The 16,294-nt window shown below is 36.2% G+C and overlaps 1 protein-coding gene across 1 annotated transcript; it reads left to right on the plus strand.

Moving 5' to 3' along the window:
• Positions 1 to 5,471: 5,471 nt before the first annotated feature.
• Positions 5,472 to 7,131, plus strand: LOC101299970 (vinorine synthase-like). Its single transcript, XM_004301421.1, has 2 exons — positions 5,472 to 6,346; positions 6,578 to 7,131. Exons 1-2 carry the CDS (start codon positions 5,524 to 5,526, stop codon positions 7,129 to 7,131), a joined length of 1,377 nt encoding a protein of 458 aa, XP_004301469.1. The 5' UTR covers positions 5,472 to 5,523.
• Positions 7,132 to 16,294: the final 9,163 nt, after the last annotated feature.

Raw genomic sequence — 16,294 nt, forward strand, 5'->3', positions numbered from 1 at the left:
AAATGCTAGCTAGCCATATGTGTCTGTCCACCTTAATGGCGTAGCATATAGCCGCATTATGGTGTGACGTGAGCGTTGGACGTAAGCGTAGTAGTCCCTATTTGAGTGTTTAATTCATATAGGGGGTATGGACACATATTTACACACCCGTCTATCCACCTTGATGGCGTAGTGTAGCACCGCATTAAGGCGTGACGTGAGCGTTGGACGCGAGCGTAGTAGCCCTATATAGACCCATGAATTTATATAGGGAGTATGGACGAATGTAAATACATACATATATTATAGAGTCTGAGAGGCTCGATATTTTATGAGATAAAAGTTTTATCGCTTGCGGCATGCATTCGATTTTTCCTTAGAAATTAATTTGGGGAAACATAAATATTTTATTTATTATTTTATTTTTTGTCCACTCACTCTAACGTTATTAAATGTTTTCCCCTGAGCCCTTCGTTTTAAATTGCCCAGTCTGCAGAGTTCGGGTTGGATCTTGTAGGAGGCGAGGCATAGTCACCCGCATTTCTGCCAGTTTTCGTCAGTAGGTTATCTGTTCAACCTACTCGTGTTTTCTTGCTTCCGCTAGTGTTTAGTAGCTCTGAATACTTTGGGATTATTGTATATTATGTGTAGAATTTCTGAAGGATAATTATGTGATGTTTGGAAGTGCTAAATTAAGAGTGTAATTTGGAATTTTCGAGTTAGGGTTGTCCATCTGCAAGGGAGATTTTCTTAATCTTTTCAGTAAATTTTCCTTGGAGGTGGTCCCTGCACGACTTACTCCGGGTTTCAGGGTGAAATTTGGGGTGGGTCGTGTCATAACATTTTCAAACTCTTTTTTTTTTTACCATAGAGAACCGTAACATGGAGCATGTTACTATGTGAATAATGGAGTGTTTTGTCTTGTCAAATTCTATTGATGTTTTTATAAAATGTCATATATCACAATAGTATATCATTTACGGTGTGGATATTTGATGATATTAGAGAAATATTGCAGAAACGATGAAAGATATTTTTTATTTTTTGGAAGAAGGACGAGAAGCTTTTTATCAGATCAAATCTGAAAATTCAGAAGACGATGTGAGAACATAAAAAAAAATTGATAAATCATAACAAGATGCACATACACATCTAAAATAAAGAAACAATAAAGAATAACAAGATGCATAGAAACATCTATAATGAAAGGTAACCATGTGACTTGATGTCGCAAGACATGTTGCACTTCATATGTCACGGAAGCAGTGTGTAAATATATTAGTAACTGTAACTGTGACCATATCTGATGCTGTGACCATGTAGGAGAAATGATTCGCTCATTAAAAATGATAAAAGATAAAATATTTTTTATCCCCTATAATAAATCGATCATTCCACAAAGGGATATATAGGAGGAATATCAAAAATGTTGCTCACAACAATCAATCAGTTATCCGTATGGGTCCTTAGCGACAAAATTAAAGTGGTAGTCTAATTAGTTTCAACGAGAATGATCAAGTGGTTGTATAAACATTAAGCGACAACATGTAGATGCCGTCACATAATTAGTCTTTTAAGATAAAATTAAAGTGGTCATATGAATATAAACAGACAAGTCATATAAATTGTCTCCTAACCAGCCTTAAGCGAGAAAATTGTCACAGAAATATTAACCGACAACTCATAATTGATTTTTTTTGCAAGAAAATTAAACTTATCACATAAAATTAACTAAAAGTTGATAGAAATTGTCGCCTAATTGATTTCGGCGAGGAAGTGCAAGTTGTCACATAGTCATTAAGCGACAACCCGTATAAGTCGTTACATAATTTGTACTTTTGTAATGTAATTAAAGTTGTCATACGATGATTAACTGACAACTCGCATAATTCATCACCTAATCGGTTTTCGACTATGAAGTTCAAATTTTCACAAAAACATTTAAGTGAGGGAGCTATTCTAATGAGAACCTCTAAAATAAGGACTAGTTGATGACTTTTTTGTTTATGATTTAAAAGACCTATTATTATTATTTTTTTTATCACATTTAGATATCTCATCCGTTCAGTTTTTAGGTCTATATGAGTATATCACTTTGACAAATTTTTAGTCAAATTGATGATCGTTAAGGTAACGGACTAGATCAAATTAATAGACGAACCAAATTTATCAAACATGAACCGTTCAAGTTCATAATTGGTAAATCACACTTATGAATGCCTTAAAAATTTTCAATATGGCTGAAAACTTGCAGAAATGATTTACTCATAAATACATATATATAAATTGAACGGTCAATATGTGGATATAAGATCGAAAAATGAGATAAACTGAAAAGTCCTTAATTAGTTCTTATTATAAAGATCCTCATTAAAAGGGCTCTCCATTAAGTGATACCCGGTAAAAGTTTTCGCATAATTGATTTTTTTTTTTGCGAAGATATATATTCAAGTAGTCACATGAGCATTAAGGAACAACTCATATAAGTATATAATCACCTAATTATTTTTCCTGCGAGGAAATAGGAGCTGTCACATGAATATTAACCGAAAAAATCATAAATTTCGTCGCCTAATTGGTCTTCCGCAAGAAAGCCCTGTTGCGACTTAAACATTAAGTGATAACTCGTAAGAGTTGTTGCCAAGTATGGTTATAAGCGACTAAGTTAAGGTATTATCACATAAACATTAGCCGAAAAATGTAGTTGCAACATAAACATTAAACGACAAGCCGACAATCCGCTCATTACTCTTTTATAAAAATTATAATTGTCACACAAAAACTAACTGACAATTAGTTGAAATTGTCGGTTAATTGACATTTTGCAAGGAATTGAGCGTTGCAAAATGTTATGGCAAACAAATGCTAGTTTCTCACAAATACTTAATGTATGTGACAGATTGGTTATCGTCGATGATAGCATGATCGGCAACTGAAAAGTACCTCGTATGTGCTAAATTAGTCACTTTTATGACTATCTTCTTTTTGTCACAATAAAATTCCTCGTTTTTTCATAAATTTTTTCAAATTCTTCAAAAAGGATTATGTAGATTTCAGAGATTGCTGTAAAATTTATTAGAGTTATAGAAGATAAAAAAAGTTCATGTAGATTTTAATTTTACAATAATTCCCATAATACATAAAATTTATTTTCTGTTTAAAAAAAAAATCGGAGAAGAGGTAAACCTTGAGTCTAATTACTTGTTGTCCTACGTAAACCTTGAGTCTAATTAGTTGTTGTCCCACGTAAACCTTAAGCCTCATTTCTAGTTGTCCCTCTCTTTTAGTACTTTGAAGAATCAAATGGGAATGGCGACAACTTGGATCGAAGATATACTAAACAGCAATTGGACCTAGAAACAATTGAAAGATATATTTTCAGAGTAGTATCTATCGTCTTTCTAGTCAAATATGTTTGGAAAAGATTGATCGATCAAATAAAAGCCAAAAATGGCGGATTTCCTAAAGAAAGAATGTTGACGGACAAAAAGTAAAATTATGGGATTGCTAGCTAAAGCAACCCTACCGATGCCTTAAGCCTATTCGTATGGACAGTACTCTTCTTTGGTTTTTTGTTTTTTGTTTTATAATTGATTGTGTTGTAATTAGCTGCCTGGTTCCGCATTTCATTTCTTCTTTTGTGTATGAGCTTGACGACTTTCAATTTTGGCTATTGGAATATTCTGTGTCTGGGAGTATAAGATCGATCAGTATTATATATGTATAATGTATAACTAGTGTATCAGGCCTGTGAGAGAGACAAATACATTTGTATCACATGTATTAAATTAAACATCATAAATAATTGTTTCTACCTCTTTCGTGAACACGGGACGGGAGGTCGAATCATTTGCTCCGGGTCCTGTAACTGCACAAGCAACAATGCGTCAGGAGTCGGGATTGGGGTGGCCCAGTCTTCGACTCTCCGATGCTTAAGTCAGCATTTGATTGCTACTTGTATAGTACCGGAGTATGGGAGAAGTAGTAGAACTTACCTCTTTTGGGAATTCGTGCCTGTTTTTATAGGCTAGTATTGGGGGTTTTGTCATTAGTTCCCGATGTGGGACTATTTCGTGGTACTATTCAGTCCTTTCCCTTTTAGAGGTGTTTAGCTGTTGCAGAGCGGGTTTGGCATGTGTATTGTTGTTATGCTCCCACTCTTTGGGTATCCACAGAAGGCTTGCTGGTGATGATTTGGCCGAAATGGCTTTCGGCGAGTGGGCAATGACGCTGCATTCTCAACATGGCCAAGTGTTTTGGTTATGTATTAACAATAATAACTTAAAATTGTGTTTGTCAAATTCATTTGTTCTTCACAATCTCTTTACAGTTTTAGGTGAGTATAAAAGAAATTTCTTTTATGCACGACGTGCAAATAGATTGTGCATTCTTAACCATCTATATGTTAGAACCCCTATGCATGTCTAATAAATTCATAGATCTTAATCATCCATATGATGTCGTCTATTTACACGCCATACATGTCAATGTTAACATTCATGTTTGATCCTAATTAAATAATTCACGAATTATTTATTTGTCTATGCTTAAGAGAATAAGGTTGAGTTATTTAGCTAAATAATTTTGCTATCCGGCCTATTTATTTATATGGAGGCAGATCAGCTTAGTATACATCATGATGATTGTTCACAATTAACCAGTTGAATACATGTAGACCTTAAAGTCTTCTACGTTTTCGATCCCTTTCTTTGCTTTCTTTCATATTCATTTTCATCAGCATCTTTTAATTGAATAACCCATGTAGCTAACATGGACAACAATACTGAAAGGAAAAAAATTAGATGTAGCAATATTTACCAAGACTGGAAAAGAAAGTAGAGATTGAAGGAGTATAACTGAGAAAATCAGCCCGCTTCAAATTCTTAGCGGGAATTTTGTGTACTACTTCGAAGCAACCTCCTGGGCTGCTATATATGGTACCATTTCATGGACAACCTAGACCCATCAATATTAAGCTTTAGAGGACAATTTTGCTTTATGACAATTTGATATAACAAGAGTACGTACTCCTCTTTGAACTGTGACGGATATATAACTGTTTTGCTTTCGTTATACCATATATAACCAATGCCTAATTATCTTTCTCAGTTGTCTTCTCTCATCACAACCAAGGACTAACAATCAGTAAGACATCACGTAAAGAAAATCTGAAACACCAACAACACCAAACCCACGTCCCAATTTCCTTGATTAAATGGTCATCCACCATCATATTTGTAAAGAACTTCGATCACCAAACCCCTTTTATCTTCAATTTGGGAGTGTTTAAGACGAAAGAAGAAAATACGTAGATAAAGAACAAGGAAAAAAAAAAAAAAGAAGACTTACAGAAAAAAAAGAAAAGAAAAAAAAAGACCGTTTCTTCTCAAGGTATAGATAGTTAGAAGAACGTTTTGTAAATTTGAGTTTTTTAGATATACGTATTTCCAGAGATTCCTATATATTTGCAACTAGTAATTTAGTTAATAGCTAGCCTCGGCTTGAACATATATAACGTTCAGTCTGTACTCTATAGGTAGCAAAATGGTGGACATGGAGATAAATATAGTTTCCAGAGATACTATCAAACCTGCAGCTGCAGCTACCTCTTCACTTCATCCCCATCAAAAACCTTGCAATCTTTGCATCTTTGATCAGCTCATTCCAACAACTTATGTTCCAATGCTTTTCTTCTACCCCATTATTGATCCCAACTTCAACCTCCCCCAGACACTAGCCCATTTGAAAAACTCACTCTCACATACCCTCACTCAGTACTACCCGTTTTCCGGGCGGACCAAAGACAACCTCTATATTCATGACTTTGATGCTGGTGTCCCCTACCTTGAAGCGCGAGTCGAATGTCGCATGTTCGAGGTTCTTGAGCTTCAAGAAATCGAGTTGCTCAATCGATTTCTTCCGTTCCATCCATTTTGCAAGGAAACTGAATCTCCTGATCTGCTGCCGTTGGTAGCATTTCAGGTCACTGTTTTTGCTTGCGGTGGAATATCAATTGGGATCTCTCTTTCTCACAAGATCTTTGACACACAAACTGCAAATATTTTCCTCAAGTCTTGGGCTTCTGTTTCTCGCAGGGATCATGAAGAAGCAATAACATCAAACCCTAATCTCTGCCAAGCATCGTTAACTTTTCCAGTAAGTGATAATTTACCACAAAAATATCTTGCTTTCATGGAGAGCATGTGGTTCGAGGAAAAGAAGTATGTTACAAGGAGATTTGTGTTTGATGCTAAAGCCATAGCCACATTACGTGAGAAAGCAAAGAGCGAGCTTGTGCCCAATCCAACTCGTGTTGAGGCACTCACTTGTTTTCTTTGGAAACATGCAACATCTGCTTCTAGACATGGTACCAATTACTATATCATTCCTGCATGATAGTTTACGTACTTTGCGATAGACATATGCAATGACTATTTTCAGACCTCAAAATAAGAATCTATTTTATTTAGGGTTTTTACTAATTAAAAGAAATTCTTGGTCAATAAGAAAAGTTTATGATTCCTCTCTTTAGATTGTAGACGTACAATTCCCTTTGGCATCAACATGTAATGACTGCGTCTTGGATATCATTCATCAGGTGGTACATCACGAAGAGCATCCGCAGTAGCACATGCAGTGAACTTGAGGCGACGATTGAAGCCACCAATGCCAGATAACGCCATTGGAAATCTATTTTTGTGGGCTACTACAATCTACAATCCTTCTGATACGGGAGAGACTACTGATGAGCTGTGTGATTTGTTGCAGCTGTTACATGAATCTTTCAATGGACTTGACCATGATAGTTTGGATGCATTGCGCGGAGAAGACGGACGTCGAGCCATTTTCGAATACCTCGATCAACTGTTGGAGTGGATGGAAATCTTAGATCCAACCCCAGAAATATATGCGTTCACTAGCTGGATTAACATTCTTGATGAAGTTGATTTTGGCTGGGGGAAGCCATTTTGGATTGGGGTCATGGGAAAAGTTGGACATGCCTTTAGGAACCTTACTGTGTTCGTCAACACACAAAGGGGTAACGGCATTGAAGCATGGGTGACCATGGATGAAAAGCAAATGTCTATAATGGAAAAAGATCCTCAATTTTTAGCATTTGCTTCTCCAAACCCGCGCATTATGAATGTATGAAGTGCGTTTACATGTTCATCTATACATATGTAACATATATATGCATGACAAAAGATTTAGAAACATGCTACGTACTATGGTTGTGATGATTGATCGATGATCAAATAATGTTCAGAGTGCAATATATATAAATTCCTGTATTACGACAAACTAGTCTGCCATGGCCTCAGAATATATACATATAGAGTCCGACTCTATATACAGTATGGGATTCCATACAGTATATCCTCGTATATATTGTCCACAATTGATCAATTTTATGAATGAAAATGAGCTAGAGCAAGAGGAATCAGATCCTTAGGCAAACCTGAATACAAATAAAAGGATTGATATTTAGGTTTTCGATTACTATAAATATGTATATACGTATGCACATACGTGCTAATTAGTTATGTATTGCTCATCTTGCCTGACACAAGTATTGCCTTCAATTCGTTGCACGACCGTCTTTTTATGTTATTTACGGAAAGCAAGCTAGGTCTAGCTTCCTGATATCACTTGTTTTCTGCAGTTCCAGTCGATACAAGAGCGTGTGCAGCGATTTATCGAGTCGATTAAGTTAAGTACGTGGTGTATCTATGCTTTTTGCAGAACTCCTGCAGTCCTGCAGGCACCAAATTTGTTGCACTTTTGAACAAGATCTGTTCCCTCCTCGTTTGCAATTTCAAGTCCTGCGCGCAGTGACTCCATTGGCTGATTCAGTACCTTCTTATATTGCGATACCGATCTCGTCGATCACTAGTTTCAGACAGTCGAACGTCAGCTTATTCACATCTCTGACATGGATTGAGGTTTGAACATCGTCATCTTTTCCATCTAGCCGTTGAAGTATCAATCAAACATATCTGATATACTATATAAGAAAAGGGGCTGGCTGGGATTGAGGAGATGGTACAAGGAATAATAATTAATCAAGTAGAATCAAATAGGAGGAGTTGAAGAGTAAATCGGAATATACAAGCTAGGGAAACCATCAAAGAAGAGAAGACAAGTTTGCTGGACAGTAATTTACAGACATAAAAACGAATGAAAAAGACGTGTACGTATTCGCAATGCAGCGTTGACCACAAATTTGACTACGCGTTTCCGTTACTATGTACTGTGTTTTGGACATTTTGTAGGGTTAAACCATCTCCAACAGCTTCTCTAAATTCTTGAAATTCTCCAATTTGGAGAAGATTTTGGGGTGTTTTGCTCCAACAGATTCCCTAAAACTTTCTCTAAAATGGGGAATGTGATGAAAGAGAAACCCAAATTCCCCAAATCTGCAGCATTCTTCAAATTTTATAGAAGGATTTGGGGAATCATCTTGAAATCTCTAAAATAGGAAATTTGTTGGAGTTGTAGAAGAAAAATTACTTGAAGCATTGACTTTTGCTTCCCTATAATAGAAAAATTATGGAAAAGCTGTTGGAGATGCTCTTACGTACCACAGATCGAGTCTTCAGTCCACACGGCATGTAAATACATAATATAACTATGTATGAACGGTTAAAATTTATGACTTTAACAAGAGATAACCGGTTAAGCACATGATTTTTCTTTGCAGGTTCGCGCCAATTTGTCTAGCAAATCATCAAAGTACGTAAGTAGCCTAAAGTACGTTAATTTAGGACAATTTCCCATTTCTTTTAGCGATGTTCCTTAGTTGGGAATACGTTGTTCTTAATTTCTAATACTGAAACGAAAGTGCTACATTTAAATATTATTAGATACTAACATTTTACCATTTTCTGCTACGAATTGTTGAAAAAGTAGTAATCAAGTTTGTGTTTCTAGTAATTTGTTCAGTTACAAGTTTGACAACCATTTTACCAATTTGACAACAAATTGTCGTAATAGTGGTAAAACTGATGTACATATGGTAAATGACTTAGATTCATCGTTTGTGTAATAAAGTCCTTTATCTTGTAACGAATAGCTTACTTTATGTAAATTGTGTTGTCATTGATGTAATTACTCATAAGACAACGTGTTTTATTATAAATTACAACAACTGAGGTATAATTGGTAATTATAGTTGTATTTTTAATATTTACTTGGAATACGAATCTTTTTACAAAAAGAACGATAAGTTTACCTCTTGTAAAAACGAATATTGTAAATATTGATAACCGGACCTAAAATATTTGAAGTCCTTATTCTTGTAAAATAGTTTTTTTTTCATGTAATTACAATCCTTTTTCATGCAAATTACCCCATTCACGAGATCTTTACAACAAATATCATATTTAACGTATATAATGATAAATACAGTGGTAATAAGAGCAATTACAATATTTACGACCTTCATTACAAGTTTTTGAATAACTCACGTATAACATAATTAAAAGGTCTTTAAAATTATAATTTTTTACACATGTCACAATATTCGTGAATGCCTTGTTTACCTGGACAGTAGGTTTTTAATTTATATGTATTAATTTTTAAAAGTTGATACATACTATGCATCAACACACCCCGCATGTTTTAATTTGGACTAGGAAATGGGAAAGATACAATTTCTATCAAATGATCTATATCTGCTGAAGTAATATTTTTTTTTCCGGTACAACAACATATATCACTTGCCTTGATTATATTCTTCATTGATAGATGCTGGAACTATAAAATTATCAAGGAGAAACCCCTGTAATTGAAAACATAGTGCAGTAAAAATAGTTGTACTTGACCAAAAGTACGTATGTTAATTGCTAAATGTTTCGTAGATTTAATATAGACGGAAAATTCTTCGGAAAAATGCCCAAATGCACAAAAATAGGGTTCTCATAACCCAACTCAATGAAAAATATTTTCCTTAACATCAAAAATAGGGTTCTAATGTTTCTTAACATGGGATTGAGTGGTTCAAGACGCAATTCTTTAATGAGAACATTTGATGGGGTGTGGATTTGATAATTTCTCCACTCTGCATGATTTTAACTCAGTTTGGACTATTTCTCCATTATATGTACTTATGAATTATTCATTTTTTTCGCATAACCAACAAGTTATTGGGGTATGTGATCAAGTTATTGTGGGTCAGTAACCCGATTATTGGGGTTAGTAACTCGATTATTGTTTGGTATTTCTTCTTTTTTATTATATTAACCTAAAATAAGTTGATTATTAGAGGTTAGTAACTAATTATATATTGGGGGTCAGTAACTGATTATTGAGGGTCAGTAACTGAGAAACTGGTAACCGGAATCCGGTGACCAGAGAAAATATGAGTTATTGAGGTCAATAACGGCGACCGAAGAAATTCCGGCAACCGGTGACCAGAATCCTGCGACCGGCAACCAGAGTCAGGTGAGATTCTGACAAAGTCTTCTCACTCTTTCACTTTCTCTCTCTACGCATGTTGAAGTGGTGAGGGTAAAATTGTTTTAAAAATATACAAAATTTTTTAAATTTTTTATTATGACTTTAATATAGATTTGTGTATTTAGGCACAAGTAAGAACATCTTATATTAAAATTAGCTCATGTGTATTAGATTCATTTGAATGTGTACAATAAAGAGTTTAAATTAATACTAAATAGCATTTTTTCAAATTCTCTTCTTATAACCCCGTGCTCGGACTCTCTTTAATTTGAGAGCAGAAGAATATAGAGGATCGAGGAATTACATCTTTATTTAAATTAAGTACATGGAACAGTGTATTATATATGATCGATATAAATTTTAATTACATTACCGTACGTACACATGTAATAACAATCCATCATATTACATTGCTGATTGATTAATCTGCATGGGAGAAACATTTCCTTCAATTCGCTGGACGACGGTCTCTATCTTGTTGACAATAACCAAGGTCTCCCTGAGATCCCTTGTTTTCTGAACTTCGAGCAAATGCAACAGTGTCTGAAGTGATTGATCCAGTTGAGAGAGTTGGTTGCTGTACTTGTACTTCTTGCACAAACTCCAGGCACCAACCTTGGAACACTTTCGAACGAGATTTGCACCCTCTTCTATTTGCAATTTCAAGTCCTGCAGTTCTAGCTCCTCCTCTAATGGCTGATTCTTCAACACCTTGTTGTACTCTGATATCTCTTGGATCACTGGCTTCAAACATTCTAGCGTCAGTTTCACATCTCTCACTTGGACCTTGAACATGATCATCTTATCTGTCAGTTCTATAAAGTCGTCGATCATACTAAGAACAACAGTTACGTTCTTGGGCTGCTGGAGTTTAATCGATCGATCAAGAGGGAAGAATATTGCAGCTAAGCTAGTAGGAACAATATAAGCACTACGTAATGGTAGCTAGTATGGAATATATAGATCAATGAAACTGAGAAGATAAAAGAGGGATGTGATCGAGCTATATATTCAAAAGTTAACTGTAGCGTGTTTGTAATAGTTCAATTTAATGGAGCCTTCAAAGAAGTCGGCATGAAATTAATTGGAAATTAGGTTAAATTTACGTGATAGAATTCATGAGCAATTCCTTCAAATCTTCAATGTCACAGCGTACGTTGACATATATAGTCAAATCAAACTGCACACGCGCCTTGATTATTATATTAGAAATGCGCGCTGCTTGACCTAGCTAGCTCCTATTAGGGTTTAATTAAATAATGTTGAGCCTTGTTTGTTGATTTATTACAGGAAGAACTCCTAGTCGCAATTGATTAATGTTAATGTTAAGTCGAACATATTTGTTTTCCCTTTGGTCTTACTATATGAGGGTGCAGGGTTAAGTTGAACATTTTGAACGCGAACCGAAAACAAAGTGAAAGCAATAATATAGAAAGCTCAACAAATCTCAGCAAATTGGAAGACTACGCCAGTGCTGATCAGATTGGTTTTGAAGTTGCGCTTCAAGTCATTCCAACCTTTGAAAATGCCATGTGATAAGCGAAAACCTTTGAAAATGCATGATATCATCAGCGTGTCATGGCGAACAAACCCAGTCATCACCACGAGTAAGGTACTACTCCGGATCCTCCTCGAGCAATAAAGTCTCGGCTTCGCCTCCGACCAACACCGAATTAATACAGCCGTGAAAATTAAAGATTAGGATAATCACCTTTCAGAAGTCTTCTTTTAGCCGGTGATCAAAATCAAATTCATTTAGGCTCTCAGCCCTGCCATTGAATCACAGACCTGTTGAGAATCTCGAACATGTGTTAGATATATTTGAGCGCGCTGATTTCAACTTCTTCATATTCTTATTTACCATATATGGCTCCCCCGGCCCTCATATCACCATGACACCATCCATAAGTTCAAGCGATTTACTATATAATCTCGTGCATCGAAAGTTTGGCTCTGAGAAAAAGGGCGCTTTCGAAGTTCGAATCTCAAGCAAATGGTAAACATTGTTCCCCGCCATTCATCTTCCTTAATCATTGTAGAATAGATAAGGGAGCAGCCGATCATATTACACATGCTCCGACAAGTTCTCTGTCAGATATTGTTTTGTTTCTTAATAATTACTTCCATTCTAGCTCTATGATGAATATGCTCTCTCAATTCTACCAACCAAATGAGCTCATTGCTCTCGTGTGTTTGCCTTCGATCTCAATCTCTTCGATCATATTAATATGTACATATCTAGAATGATTTTTGTTTGTACAAGACTAATTGTAGGGTATGATTCGAAACTTTAATTTTTAGCCAGAATCCAGAATGCGTGTGTTTGAGGGAGATTTCTACGTGAAAGTATCAGAAAAGAGAAACTAGTTGAATATAAATGTTGTATTCTTAATTTTACATTAGATAGGGACCGCGCACAACTCTTTGCCTCATTATAAGAATCTTTCTTGTTCTGCCGGGCGGAGATGCAGAGGTAGTCAGGTAGATGACCAAACAAGAAGTTCGATTCAGGGTGTAATCGAGAATTAGGACGAAGTCATATGAAATAGCTTGTAGAGGAAACTTAATTGGCCGGTGCCGGCAAATAGGTTTCCTAGGGCGTGGGAAGGTGAGACTGGTGGATTTGACTGTGAAAATATATATGAAATCATCAGAGTGAGATACTCGGCCAAAAAATTCTATTAAATTTGAACTTCATGACCTTAACAATCAGGCAGCTAGGCTGCTAGGCTGCTAAGCAACTAGACTACGGCTTATGGACATTGACCAAGCATTTACGAAGCATTCAATTTGGTTGAGAGAGAGAGAGAGAGAGAGAGAGAGAGAGAGAGAGAGAGAGAGAGAGAGAGAGAGAGAGAGAGAGAGAGAGCTAACTGTACAATGAATAAACGAATGAAGTTTGCACAGTGAATAATTACCTATGCAAAACTACAAATAAAACGATGATATATGTAGATTTTACAACTTCGATCACTACATATTGTACGTACTGATTAATTAGTTGCATGCAGATGGACTAATTCGCGCTCATGGAAGAAATATTTCCTCCAATTCGCTGAACGACGGTCTCAATCTTCCTGACCGTAGCCAAGGTCTCCCTGAGATCCCTCGTCTTTTGCAGCTCAAGTACATGCAAGACAGTGTGAAGCGATTTGTCCAGTTGATCAAGCCGGTTGGTGTATCTGTATTTTTTTAATAAACTCCAGGCACTAACCTTGGAGCACTTGCGAACCAAGTCTTCCCCGTCCTCCAGCTGCGACTTTAAATCCTGCAATTCCTCCATTGGTTGATTCAGCACCTTATTGTATTCTGCTATCTCGGAGATCACTGGTTTCAAGCACTCGAGCGTGAGTTTCATATCTCTGACGTAGTCCTTGAACATCATCATCTTCTCCATCATCACTTGTATAACGCTGTGTCGAGCAATTACGATTAGAACAGTAAGTTCTTGGAGCTAGCTAGCTAATCGAGAAAGGAAGAAATTAGTAGAATTGGAGTGACGGGTGAGAGATATGGTTCAGGCCTTCAGCAATGTACTTATATAGTAGCTAGGCGAACCTTCAAAGAATATTCTAAAGTCGAAATTACGTCGTCAATTGTAGAGTCAACTCTTCGTCAAGCGTGTCTTGACTGCTAAAGTGCCACTGTGCCAGAGTGGAGTTTCGATATGCTGTGGTTGGGTGGGCTCTTTCGGAGTAACTTGCAGCCACGTGGGTGCATGGAAACTTCCAACAGAGTGAACAAACACAACATGGAACTTGCGCGTCTATTTCGGTTCAACGGCTACCTCCCTTTTTGTTGTTGTTGGATTCCTTCAACGGCTACCTGCAAATTGGTCACTCTCCAATCGAATATAAACCCTAATTAGGCTACATATCGATCCCCCTTGATTTCAATAAAGAAAAAAAGAATTTTCTATTTCTTTTTTTAACACCCGAAGCGTACGTTAACATGCACCCGAAATCCCACATGACCGCAACTAGCTAGAGCATGTTCTAATTGTCTTCGGGGTTGAACTGAACAATTCCTCCTCCATCGATCCCTTTCACGACTGGGCAAACTGAACGAGTTACTTATATACAGGAATCCCAAGCATATATTTGACTATTGAAAATAACATTGCAAACAATGTTGCAGCTTGGTAGAAAACAAGAAATATCAGACTATAATTCAAAATTCAAATGTCATTAACACCAAGTCGTTCTTCCATTTCATTCTGTCTAGAAGTGCATGTGCTATGTTAATTTCCACAGAAAGTATAGAGTATAACCTCGAATATTTAGTTCTACTTGACCAAACCTGTTTCCAACAACCAACTAACGTACACTCCGATCCGGATTAATATATGAAGCAAAGATATTATGAACCTCCATACTTCTGAAATAGATATATGGCTTATATGGCTTTAATCAATTACGCTAGGCCGTTCATGTGAGGGAAAAAAAAAAAAAGCTTGCTTAGCGAAACTGTGGTGCCATATGCATATGTTCTGTTCATACTTAATTAAGTTAATATATATATAGACACACTACCGGACATGTACGTATGTTTCTTAATTTACAAAGCCAGAACAAATCCATTGGGAAGATGATGCTTTTTAGGTCATATATATAGAAATTGCCAATACAACTCGACTAACTCGAGCATACTTTAGTTTCCTATTCAAACAAACACGCAAAGCATCATTTATGCGCATAGGCATAGCTAGGTGGAAAAAAGACCTGTAAAGAGATCCAAGCTTACAAAAATTGTCTAAGTATTCAACAACTACGTACACAAATGCAAGCAACGTACTTCAGCCTCTAAACCTCTTTTAGGATGTTTAATTTCCTAAATGTTGAGTACGTAATTTCCAATATTGGATTACTTGCATATGCATCAGGCCAGGTAAACATACTTTAGGCCTAAGCTAAACATAAGCCAAACTGAACAAAAGTCTAAATTAACGGTGCACTAAGCCAGCCTTAATTAACAGGAAGCTCACAAATGACATCAGTTAACCTGCAGGTATAGCTGCTGTACGTATGAAGCACACAGTGCAAGAAACTAGAATGAAGTATATACAGCTTTAGACGTTTGGATCGATATATGGAAACCCGAAAGCGATCTACGTGCAGTCTATATATATAGATTGATGAACAGTATAAATTTGGAGCCTAAATCATTGATTAGTCTTTAAATTTTAGCTTTGCGGGTGGAAGTGCTCTAAGATGTATGACATATATGCAGCCTTGGTTTTCATCTAGCTAGTACTTGACCAGTCATAAGCTCAATCTATTCCTATACATGCACTCTGAATGGTTTTTTCTGCTCAATTAATCGGTGTTTGTTCCTATTCGATCAAAATAGGAAGACTTTGGTGGGAAAGCCAAGTGAGGCGCAGTTATTTTTTTATTTTTTGGTCTGATGGGAAATTCATCTTTGCATGCAAATGGAAACTGATGTGCAGACACAAGGAAGAATTTTTCCTTGAAAGATATTATGCAATGCAATTATGCAAATGGAAACTGATGGGCAAACACAAGCAAAATTGTATATATCTTTAATACTAAGACAGCAAGACAGCCAAGACTCTTAGCTAGTTTCAATTACAGCACAATTTTAGGTAAAGATGAAGACAGGTAATCAGCCAAGCTAATTAATCCAAATGGCATCCTCTTAATTTAAAGCTAAAGAATAGAGTTTTTTTCACCAACAGTCCCTCAACTCTGGTGTACCTACCAATGTGATACCTCAACTCTTAATCGTACCAATGTGATACCCAGACTCTAGTATTGCTATCATCGAAGTACTTCCGTCCGTTTTTTTCAACTTCTCCGTCATCTTGGTGAATGGCAAGTACGTGAGGCCCACAAAG

The sequence above is a fragment of the Fragaria vesca genome, linkage group LG5, assembly GCF_000184155.1.
Source record: "Fragaria vesca subsp. vesca linkage group LG5, FraVesHawaii_1.0, whole genome shotgun sequence".
Classification (NCBI taxonomy): Eukaryota; Viridiplantae; Streptophyta; class Magnoliopsida; order Rosales; family Rosaceae; genus Fragaria; species Fragaria vesca.